Source organism: Podarcis filfolensis (assembly GCF_964270895.1).
Source record: "Podarcis filfolensis genome assembly, chromosome: 10".
Taxonomy (NCBI): Eukaryota; Metazoa; Chordata; class Lepidosauria; order Squamata; family Lacertidae; genus Podarcis; species Podarcis filfolensis.
Window position 1 is genome coordinate 6,453,309 of NC_139612.1, and position 12,232 is coordinate 6,465,540.

The following is a 12,232-nucleotide window of genomic DNA, read 5'->3' on the forward strand; positions in this document are numbered from 1 at the left end:
CATGGCTTATCCAGTTCAGAATAATTTATTTGGAATATGATTTTACTTGAAGAATGTCTTTCCGCACAATTATTGTGTGTGTGATATTTTAAATGTAAATTAAAATAGCTTATGAGGCTTCACTGATTTCATTTGAGTTGAAATTTTATGGATACCTTTGAGGACCACATTTACTCGATATTCTACTATATTCCTAGTCATGAAATGAGAGTACTGCTAAAAATTATGCTTTGGTGGACAAGGAGATTTGCATGGTGAAATTATTTTTGAAATGTAGATGAGGTTTGTGGGAAGCTAGCAGTTCTTTTCAAAAACGAATAAAGCAAAACAAACTCCCTGAATCGGAGCCACTATGTGAGTTGAAAGGAGATCTTTCAAAAAAGATCAAAGACTGTACTGAAAAACCCTACTATGAAGCAGGAAATTATGCTTGTACCTGTCCCTTAAAAGAGAAATTCATTTTAAAAGGACTGTTCTAATTGTAGATCTCTACTGAGCATGGTCTACCAAAATACAGAACACCTACATTTGCATATGTAGAACACATATGGCCAACTAAGGGTTCCCAAGAAGTTGTCTGCAGAAGTTGGCCAAAACTTTCAAACCTATCTTATGCTTTTATTGTCCTAGCTGAAGAAAATAGATGCCGAAGTTTTACATAAAACTACAGAATGCTGTTGTCTTTCACATGTGGCATGGCTCACAATAATATTTCTGACACATGGTGTGACTTGGCTTGCTTGCATGGATCATCTGGGCACAGGTGGATGGGACCTTGTGAGACCCAGAAAGAAAGCTGATGGGGCCATGGGAGGGAAGGTAGGAAAGGGGAAAGCCAGAGCCACATAGGGAGGACAAAACCAGTATAGATGAGGTGTTGGTGGAGCCGAAGGAGAGCAGATGGGAACACAGGAAGGAAGGAAGGAAGGAAGGAAGGAAGGAAGGAAGGAAGGAGAGAGATGAATTGAGTTCATGCTTGCGTTGCCTGTGAAAGAGAGCTATGGAGGCAATCCTGAAAAAAGAGAGGAAGAGATTGGGGAAGTGAGTTCAGTTAGAAGCAATTTGAAGAAATCATTGTGTTCCAATGAACAGAAAACCATGGATTCAAATGAGCAATTTTATGGTTTGTGGTTCAGACCCCATCTATGCATTTGTTTTCAATTTACAGCAGAAAGCTGTGAGCTCAAAGGAGTTGTTGTGTATTTGTAGGCACAGACCTCAGTTCTTCCTTGTACTCGGTTACTTGGGCAAGTTACCTGTCCTTTGTGACTAGCCAGGCCTCATGGCAGCCATTTTGTGATGGTGCTCACATTTTTTGAAACTTCTTAGAAGTGTCCATGAGCCCCAAAAGGGGCTCAATACTTTCAACTGGAGATGCCAGGGATCACTTATGGCACCTTCTACTTGCCAATCACACTCTACCAGTGAGCTATGGTCTTCTCTCCTACTATGTTCTCTCATTATGCTTATCTTGCTACCTGAGCCCATTCATGGTGAAAAGGGTCCATGGATGGTCCCTTGTCCAGGAGCCCTCAGATCCTAACACTAGCCCTGCATAAATGCACCAAGGAGCACAGGGAGGCAGTTTGATAAAAGCTAGAATTGTTAAGAGAAATTAACAATTACATTAAAAAATAAATAAATGCACTTACCTGTTGCCGGGTTGGTGGGTTCCACAACCCAAGTTAATAGAAAACTGTATCATATGAGTTACAGTGGTAGGAAGTACTGGTAGGACATGGAAGTAATCAACTGCCCAGACATTTCTGTTATGCCCTTGATGATTCTTCTGCTTGAGGCAGAATTTGGTAGCTGGAGTCTGCAGCTCTGGACTGATGACAACCGAAACCAAAGATGGAACCTTCAACAGAAATCACATTAATTACATTTCTGTAATGTAATCTGTAAGATACATAAATTATAGACTGATAAATAGACACACACACACACACAAATACATATAAATACATACAAATACATATAAATACATATAAACTATGCTAGAAAACTTTTGTTCCAAAAGCAGTACTTGCACATTATAATAATAATTAATAATAAGGCCGTGCTCAGGGCGGCTAACAAGCAATAATAAAAACAAGTTGAATGAATACAACTTAAAAACAAGATTAAAATACAACATTAAAATATTGAAACATTAAAACATTAAAATGCAGCCTCATCGCAGGAGGAGAAAGGAAAAGAAAAAAGAAAGGGGAGTGGGAATCAAATTGGCTCCAAGCAAAAGGCCAGGCGGAACAACTCTGTCTTACAGGCCCTGCGGAAAGAAATCAGATCCTGCAGGGCCCTGGTCTCATGAGGCAGAGTGTTCTACCAGGCAGGAGCCAGTGTTGAAAAGGCCCTAGGCTCTGGTTGAAGCTAATCTGACTTCCTTAGGGCCTGGGACCTCTAGGGTGTTGCTATTTATGGACCTTGAGGCTCTCCGTGGGGCATACCTGGAGAGGCGGTCTCGTAGGTCCGAGGGTCCTAGGCTGTGAAGGGCTTTAAAGGTCAAAACCAGCACCTTAAATCTGACCCTGTACTCCACCAGGAGCCAGTGCAGCTGGAAAAGCACTGGGTGAATATGCTCCTGTGGCAGAGACCCCGTGAGGAGCCTCGCTGCTGCATTGTGCACCCGCTGGAGTTTCTGGGACAGCTTCAAGGGCAGCCCCGCGTAGAGCGAATTACAGTAGTCAAGCCTGGAGGTGACCGTCGCATGGATCACTGTGGCCAGGTCGGGGCGGGAAAGGTAAGGGACCAACTGCTTGATGCGGCGAAGGTGGAAAAATGTCGCCTTGGCTGTTGCTGTAACCTGCACCTCCATGGAAAGGAGATTAGTTATCTCTATTCTCTTGTGTTTGAATTAGGGTACTGTATGTTATTTTTGTTGTACCTATATACTACAGGAATAGGTCTAAGAGTCATTCTCATATTCCCAAAGAGGTTGGGAACCATGACTTTGTTAGGCAGGCTAGGATGAACAGAATTCGTAGCCATCTTATTGAACTACAATTCCAAGAATTTTTTTAAATGGTGAAGACACCGTGCTAATTTCGCAACTATTTTAATAGTCTTATTACCTGAGCAAGCCCCTCCAAACTTGCCTCAAATTTGGGAATAGTTTTGGAAACAGGAAGGGGGGTACAGAGGAATGGGGAGTTGGTGGAAATCTGATATATGAATGGAGGATCAGTTTAGGAGCCAAGCATTTGTCACCTGAGTTGAGCTGCCTTCAGGATTTGTTTTGAACTCTTACCCTATAAGAAGTGTAGGTCATTGTATCCAGATTTAAGTGATCTTTTCTTCCTTCAATCTTTGCATACAATATGACGTCACTTTCATGGGTTTGTCCAGCATCACAGCTTCCACCTGTAGCAATGTGTATATTGGTGGGGTTAGCTATTTAACATTCAGTTGTATATTAAAATCTTCTCACCTTATATACAAACAATTGTGAAAATTACAGTCACCAAACATTGTTAAGTTGATGTGTGCAACATTTGAAACAAAAGTCAATGCCACTGAAATGCAGCAAATGCAGCAATATAACACCCATCCCAAAATGAGGTTCAAATAAACAGTGATGAGAACCACATGCTTGGAAGTTAAAAGAAAAAGAAAAGAAAGCCACTCTGTGTAGAAAAGAAGCACATTATCCTGACTGTTTCATACTGTTCTGCTGGTTTCCTATATGCAGAAAGGTTGATTTCACACAGTATTTAAGCATTCAGATTCTTATCTGCAACTTGAAGTTTACAATCCCAACAAGACTGTTCTGTGGGATTATTCTGGATGCAGTTCAGCTCCTATATTTTAAACTCAAATTAAAATTTACTTCCACCCTCCTAATATTTTCCCCACTTGAATATTCAACCAAGTAAATTTTCACACAATGTTTTCCAGTGTGATCATGAAAGTCGACAGCCTTTCTTGCTGAGCCAACAGCTTTGCCCAAGAGTTCAGAAGGTCGACTAAAGTGTCTTTCCTGTTTTTCATGCAGGTGTGCATCTCCTGAAAGACCTGGAAATGCAGAAATCTCCCCTTCCTGTGCTTTTTTTTTTGTACATTATGCAGCACAGAGGAGACGTGACAATTCAGAGCAAATATCAGAGAACTTCCACTTCCAGTAAGAAAGGCTGTTTACTCTTTTTGACATAAAAGGCTGCTTCATCGGAAAAGCAAATTTATTCTCTGTTTCCTTTACTGTCTTTCCATTTCACATTAATGAACACAGTGTTGAAAGAATAAGCTCCCCATGTAGTTTACCTGATCTGTAGAGCTTGAAAAACAACATTCCTGGAAAAAGTGTCGCAAAGACAAAGTGTGTGATTTTGCCATTGAAATCTTCTGCTTGTTGGTTCCCACTACCAAAAAGAGTTACAAAACTCCAGTAATTGCAGCTCTCTTACTAAGAGAGGCAGATGGTTCTGCTTTTGTATCTATGCCCCCTGCTTGCTATCTCATCTGCTGTCTTCGCAAAGTGTTAACCAAGGTAACAACCACCCATTTGTGGAAGGCCCGCTAGTACAAGATTTCCAAAAGTATTTCAGCATGAGGTTGTACAGAATACTTTTCTGTCTGGGTTAGGTTGCTTTTAAACCACAGGCAAGTCATTATTGTAACAGCTCATTACCGGACTAGCTTGAAAAGAAAAGAAAAAATGGGAAGGCACAAAATGCAAGAGAAAGGAAGATGAAGAGGAGGAACTCTTCAAGTGACCACCAGCATATCTATCAAGCCCTGTCCAACGCCTTTAAAATTCAGATTCCTCTTCTGGGACACTAAGGCATACCAACTTGAGTCTTTGGCCTCCAATTCTGTTGCAAAATATGCTCCTCAAAAACACTGTTTCTGACTCAGGTGCCATGACACTAGGTTCATACACCTCCCTTCCCACTGGAAATGTAGCAGGTGAAGTAGAAACAGAAGCTGGAACTCGATGTTACGATAATACAGGTCCAGTTATCTACCTCTTCCTAGGAAATGTGTAGTAAAATTTACTCAGGTCCTGATGTCATCATATAACATATATTTCTGCCCCTACCAGGGTTTGGAGGGGGAAATGCAGAGAGTTATGAGGTCAGGAGACACAGGGCTCAGCTAGATTGGTAAACAAAAAGTGTTTTATATGTGTTATATATGCGATATAACACTGTGACACAAGATGACGCTGTGGAGCCCTGTCTTTCCCTACCGGATTTCCCTGTATGAGTTTACATCGCAATTAACTGAATTGTTTCTTTGACGTGTCTAGATCCAGCCTCAGTATGGAAGGGATGAACTATCACCATTCTAGTTTTGTCAAAAGTACTTGTGATATCTGCTTCCTGGTGAAGGCTTAGTAGCAAGTGACAGTGAGAAAATGCCGGAAGGAAAAACGGCCAAACCAAGGGTCAAGGGTAGTCAAGGCAGTGAGGACCAAGTGCCACACAGATTCTGAAAAGGACAGGCACTCAGACAGAAGGACTGGTTGTAACACCTTTTCTCATCAAATGTGCACATACCAAAACATACTAATGCTCATACTCACCCATGCTGAAATAAAACCTCAGATTTCCGTAACCTGTAGTGTCCATATATGGAGTGCACAGCTTTCTCTCTCCATCTCTGAGAAAAACAGCTGATGAACCTGATTCCAGGGTTCCACATTCAGTGCCGATTACAGCTCCAGATATATCCCACCTGAAGACATTAGCCAAGATGTAAGAGAGAGGGCTATTTCACACATTATGTAGAAGCAATCCTTGGTACTGAGTATAGACTCAACAGGAAACCATGGCCAACATGACAGTATGTTCAAGCCTGCTGGGTATGTACAGTATTTTGTTTTTCTTCCTGATTTACTACCAATATTTGTTCTCATATTATATGTGGTCTCCTGTGATATTGTTATGCTTAATGTATTAACTGTTTCATCTGGGGTAGAAAGGTGGGACACAAATGTCTTTTGTAAGGTGCATTTATATATTTAAAGACATTTTACATGACCTTTTAGCTAAGTGGCCCTTGGTCCTAAAAGCAGCAAACTTACATTAATTAATTAAAGCATATTCAGGATTTTTTGGTGGAGGAGCACCAATAACAGTGTCCAATGCAGAAGAAGAAGAAGAAGAAGAAGAAGAAGAAGAAGAAGAAGAAGAAGAAGAAGAAGCAGCATGACAAGATTTGAAATATGTTCATCATAATTCAAAATAGCTATATGTTTGACAAAAAATATCATGAATATTTAAACAGGTTTTTATACATTGTGTATTCTCCCGACCAAGCTGCTTGCCCCACTCTTGGCAATGGCCTCAATGATGGATGAAAAGGTTAAGAATAAGCAAACAGAAATGACGGAATAGGCATTTTAACTGCCACCAAGGAGCAGAATTGAGGGAAGGATCAGAGCTGTCTACCCTCTTTGTCAGTCTTGATGACCCTTTACCTAGTATCAGTGGCAAGATGCACTGCAATTATTTAGCTGGGAATTTTTGTATTGGCACAGAGGGCAATTGTATCCCTTCAGAAGTTTCAGCCACCTCAGGCTGTGGAGAAGTAGTGAATTAACGTACAGATGCAGTCCGTTCGCCTTGCAATTCTTCCTTTGTAACTGCCTTTTCAGTTGCAGTTTCCATTTCAGTCTCTTTGGGATCATGCTGGAAGGGGAAATCAGGCATGGACCTCCCACAGGTACTCATGAAAAGCAATGTGGGGCCTCACAAGCCAACACCCACATCACACCAAATGGGTGAGCCCCCTTATTGCGGCACAAGATGCACAGAGGGGAATCTGATTACACAAGGCAATGGTGCAGATGTTTATCTACGATTCACTCCGTGGCTGATAAGCAGCTTGCGGATCAGTGACAAACAAAAGGAGGGGCTCACAGAAGGCTCCCTGGATCTGACTGGCAAAAGTGCAAGCAGCATATTTCAGAAAGGCTCACTGTCCTGTGTTCCTGGAAGAGATAACACCCACACCATCTGGGTTCTCAATGGCAACCAAAGCATAGGTTGCCTAGAGAGGTTTTCTCCATGTTCTCTTCAGACTGATGATGATAAATACCAATAGCAACACCTTTTCTTTTATAAATGAATTGTTATATCTTTTATATCTAAAAGTCTTAGATTGGTGCCTCCCAGAAGGGTTCCTGGAGCATGACATTTGAGGACATCATCTTCCTTCATCTGAAGGACATCAAGAGCTTCAGACATTGTAGAAGTTTCCTTGGAAAGCAACAGCAGAAAATGCAGTAACGTTTTATGAAGGCCTCTTGGGTGTTAGAGAGAAAGACAATAATAATGTTTTGAAGGTATACTTTTTTGGCCCAGAACAGTAGATTCCACGTGTCTAATGTCTACTCACCACTTGTCTAGGACTTGCACCCATACCTTCAAGAACCTCCTGGAACTACAAAGAACCTTCAAAAAGCAGGTTCTGCATATTTTTAGGAGCAAGAACAGGGCTGGTTCCGCCATGCAGCACACAGAAGCTATCAGCATTGGGTGGGATGGAGGAATAGCTGGAGCCACCAGTTGGGCTCCACTTTCGACACAAAAATGCCTCTGCCACCATTGAGCAATCTATCAGAAAAAGTCAAAGCATGCACCCAGTTGTTTGTATATGTGGGGATCATGCACAATATGTAAAATCCATTTACTGGATTCTCATAGGCATCTGGTTGTGAGAACAGGATGCTGGCCTGATCCAGCAGGATCTTTTTTTATGTAGCTGCAGTTTCACTGAGAACACATCTTGAACCATGCTAATGTTAATCCACATTGTATAAAGTACATGCATTTGGTACAAGTTGTATCAAATATTTTTCAATGCTTAGCATTCAAGATGTACCTCATAATACATATATTTAATAAAAAAAATTAAGTATCAGTGCAAATCATTATTATCAGTGCAGATAGTTCCTTACACAGGACATTCTAATCAGACTGTAATTACGTAATTTCTTTTCTTCACAAAATTGCTGATACAATTTAAATACAGTCCAAACTAGTTTCTCAAGGTGGGATTACAAATGTTTGCATGCCTGTAATTGTGGGCTCTTCGAAAGGCAAGGTGCCTAAGAGGTGCTGAAGTGGGTTTACTTAATCAGGGTTGCTACTTTATTGGGATAACTCCCAGGGAACCAATTTAGACTAATGATAATGAGTGGCAGGGGCTGATGTTTAATTGGAACAGCATTCACAAAAGATCCACTTATTAGGGATATATTCTGCAATTAAAAAGGGGTTAATTGGTACTGGCATTTATGTGGATTTTCAATAACTGGTTAATTTCAGTTACGTCATTGTGCCTAATGCTTGAGAACATTATTGGGCTGCAGGGAAAGTTTAAAAGTTCACAAGACAAACCAGCATGCAATTCCTAACTAGTGTTTGGCATCTCAGACAGTCACAGAGCAAGCAACACATAATGCATAGCCTCCAATATTTCACAGAGAGAAAATAGGAGCACTCTTGCGTGTTTGCAATATACCTATTCTCACACCCAGGATAACTGCTGGAGCAGACTCCTCAGGCCCATTACACACTGTTGAAGGCTATGTATTGAATCTCCTCTATATTGCACTCATTTATTCCGCAATAGCCTGTCATACACTGGCTTCTAAAGCAATGATATTAGTGAGCAAGTCATAACAGTTTCCTTCTTTTAAAATTGTAAGGATTTTTAATCAGACCACGAAGCTGGTTGTCCTAGTTACAGAATAGCCATATTTTAAAAGCTTCCTACAACATCTACTTTATGCACAAGTAACAAGTTATTGTGGGATGGGAGGCAAGCACTGCACTGCACTGATATTTTGTGTATATTTACATATGCACGCACTAGTCAACATAGAGAACACAGAGAAATAGAGACCCAGGAGAGGGGGTTGAAGCCTAGAGAATTACAGTGCACATGCTAGCCATTGTTTAAGAAGTTATTTCACACAATTCCAGAAATGGCCGAATAGCAATTCTGAAATGAAGAGTTCTAATCAAAGATATGCACAGCCCCATTCCCTGCAAAAGGGCTGTGCTGGTAGGGACCAATGAGACATTCTCATCAAGGACTTGCTGCTCACTTGCCACCAATTGTTGACTCCTGGAGATGTACGTGGTTGCTAACAATGTCATAAAGGCAACCCACTTTTTACTTTGATAGTCTGGGAAGAACCACGAGAGAATCTGGAAATGCACTAGCAAGATAATGTCTAAGGATGCGTGTCTGATTTCTAAGTACAGAAGACACAACCACTCTAGAAAATTTAAGGTCTTAGGTACCTGACAAAACCATACTTTGTCATTCAATAAGTTTGTTTTAAAACCTGAAGAATCTTTTTCGGAAGACCTGAAAGCTTCAATGGCCTGCCAAACAGTCCTTGTACTTCTTTAATTAGTGCACTAATGTCAGCCTATCCTTATGCACTTTTCCTTTGAACTCAGCATTATTGTCTTTCTCATTTTCAGCTTCAAGTTAGTTCCTGGAGCACTGCCAGAAGGTGTTTAAGGAAAGAGGAGCATGTAAATATTGAGCTGATCTTTTGAAATGTGGGACAGAATGGATCTGTAATGCAAAGAGCTGGTGAGGGTCATAATACCATAGGTGGCTGCCAGAATGTCACTGCCCTGAGACCATCACCATAATTAAAGTGACCAGAAGTAGAGGTGTAATTTTAAAGGGACTAAAGCAAAAAAACATTTAAAGGAACAGAAACGCTACCACTGAGCAGGAAATGGAGAATTGTCTTGAGATGGAATGATATACATAGGAAATGCAGTTTGTATTTAATTGTGGGCAAATAGCAGAGGGGTAACAGATAAGTGAGAAAGAAGCTATAAAAGGCGCTGAATGAGAGAGTTAAATGATACAAACAATACAGAGCTAGGGAATATGTGAGCAGAGACACTTTGCAGGCAGAAGTGCAAATCAGGTCAGGTAGTGAAAAATGACAGGGAAACAACTAAGGTCAGAGTTTGAAGAAGCAGGAAAAACAACAAATCTGAAGAGAGGACCAGCGACTATAGTTACTGCTTGATTTACTCTAAAATGTAGGCCAGGGCATAGGAGAATTGCACAACACAAGTCAAATTGTGTGGTCAACAAAGGGAGGAGAAAAAAATATGGTTAGGTTGAAAGTTGGTTTGAGAACTTTTTTTGGCTCAAACAAAGGCTTTGGGGACCAAACCTGTCCTTTTCACAGTAGCCACCTGTTCACATGGCCTGGGTAGCAGCAGCAGCAGCAGCAGCACTTACACTGCATGGTGCTGTTTCCTCAAGGACACCAAAGTGAGGACATGAAACACTGCTCTCTGCTCCTGCTCTCTCATGACAAGGCTACATGGCAACATTACGAAGTCGAATCAGAGTGAGGAACACACAAGAAATGTTGAAGGCACTGAATGAAGTCAGGGTGGAAGGGTTTTTTTTGAGGGGGGGTTACGCTAAAACACACTTTTAGACTTAGGTACCTTCAGACAATGTTTGGTATTTGCAGCTTTCTTGAGGAAATGCTGATTCACATTGACATTTTTCCTTTTGTTTAGAACTCCAAGTCTGGCTCTTGCAATGAGCTCTTCTTTTCTCCTCTGCACCATCTTGGGTCTAAAAATGTTTGTGGGGGGCGCATCGGAAGATGGCTGACAATAACATCTCTCCGACCCACACGAGGTAATTTGGAGGCTATGATGGGGGTAATTAGCCTCCTTAACCCCCCCAGGATTGTGGGGGGGACGGCCCCTGCCTGCTGTGCCCTATACCACCCCCGAATTTGTGGGGGTGGGGGCACTAGGCACAAAGCCCTCCTGTGGGATTCCGGCACTCCTGGACGCCGTCCCTGATTCGCGCCGCTAGTTGCAAGCATCTTCAAAAGAAACAATTTGGATGAGATAAATTGCACATGGTTCAAGGAAAAAGGGGAGTAAAGACTGCTGACAGAAGAGATCTCTGATAACAAGACAAGAATAAAATATGAGAAGATACGTCAAGATACGGTATGACTGAGGGGGGAGGGGAAAAAAAAACCTGCCTTCCTTTTTCTTATGTGATTTAACAAGAATCCCCTCCCCTAATGAGTCAGAAACTAAGGACTTAAGCTGTGGATTTAAGGCTGTGTGGAGATAAACTTTCGAACCAAAGCAATGTTTCAAGATGAAGCTGGAAAGCTAAGAGTTTTGGAATGACGCAGTTAAAAATGCCGTCGCCATTTTGGGAGGCATTGTTGCAGCTCTTGGGTCTGGGAGGAGAAAGAGAGAAATAGAGTTGTTTACATATCGTGGATCAACTTCTTCGTGGGACTTAAGAGCGACAAATGCCAAATTTATGATGGAAAGAGCGATGTTATCTACGAAGGAGATATAGGGAAACCATCTGGACTTAGTGGAGGAACGGGAAATCCACACAGGATTATTATTTTGCTTATCGGCTTAAGGAGACCAACAGAAGAGATTGTAAAGGAAAAATAGAAATTATATGAACAAGATATGATGTGGAAACACCAAGATAAGACTGGATAGAATTATGAATTTTGTTTGGACTGATTGGGACTGATTTGGACATTAACGCAGTAGTAAGAAGATGATCTGAATCCCCCTTTGGATCTTGAAGTATGGGTTCCCCCAACAAAATTTTAAAATTTGGCTTTGTAATTTGGAATTTATGTGATGTGATTTAATTTGATGTGACTGGCCAGTTAATAAAAATTATTTTTTAAAAAAAATTAAATTGTTTGTGTCCCCCCACCTCTCATATTGCTTCACCCAGACCATCTATCCTTTAATTATACACCCAACATATCTAGAGGGTTTTCTCATCAGAATTAAATTCCCTAAATATTAGACTATGGCATGAAGTAGATTCCGAACTGAGTTGATTTTGCTATTGAACAGTCACAGTAGTTGACTAGATGATCACATCCAGTTGTTAGCCAACAGGATCACTGCCTCGTGAGATAAAGGAAACATGAAGCCTGGAAGCGCCAGAGAAAGAATGAAGAGGATAGGAAAAAATACTGAATAGCTACCCATTCTCTGAACAACGTCCATCCTGTGCATTGAATGAGGCAGGGATCCTGTGGAAAAAACAGCATGTGATCACAGAATTAAAGTATTCATCATACTATGTGTGAATAAGCGGTGGATGGCAATGATTCTTAATAATGAATACTGATACCAGGTCAATAATATTCTAGGCACCTTCCCTTATATAGACAGCATGAGCCCTGCTCAAGGCTTATGGTCTTCAATTGATAGAGATG

General features: G+C 41.1%; 1 protein-coding gene across 4 annotated transcripts in view; it reads right to left on the minus strand.

Annotated features, from left to right (window-relative positions):
• Positions 1-12,232, minus strand: part of RELN (reelin) — a 291,904-nt gene that overhangs the window by 121,533 nt on the left and 158,139 nt on the right. For 2 of the 4 annotated variants that reach the window (XM_083574836.1, XM_083574838.1), the window contains 4 exons: positions 11,999-12,046; positions 5,528-5,679; positions 3,254-3,366; positions 1,653-1,861 (listed from right to left, as the gene is read on the minus strand). In XM_083574836.1, coding sequence (XP_083430962.1) covers positions 1,653-1,861; positions 3,254-3,366; positions 5,528-5,679; positions 11,999-12,046 — 522 coding nt within the window. The remainder of the gene's footprint in view (positions 1-1,652; positions 1,862-3,253; positions 3,367-5,527; positions 5,680-11,998; positions 12,047-12,232) is intronic. The other 2 variants (XM_083574837.1, XM_083574839.1) reach the window with 1 other exon arrangement.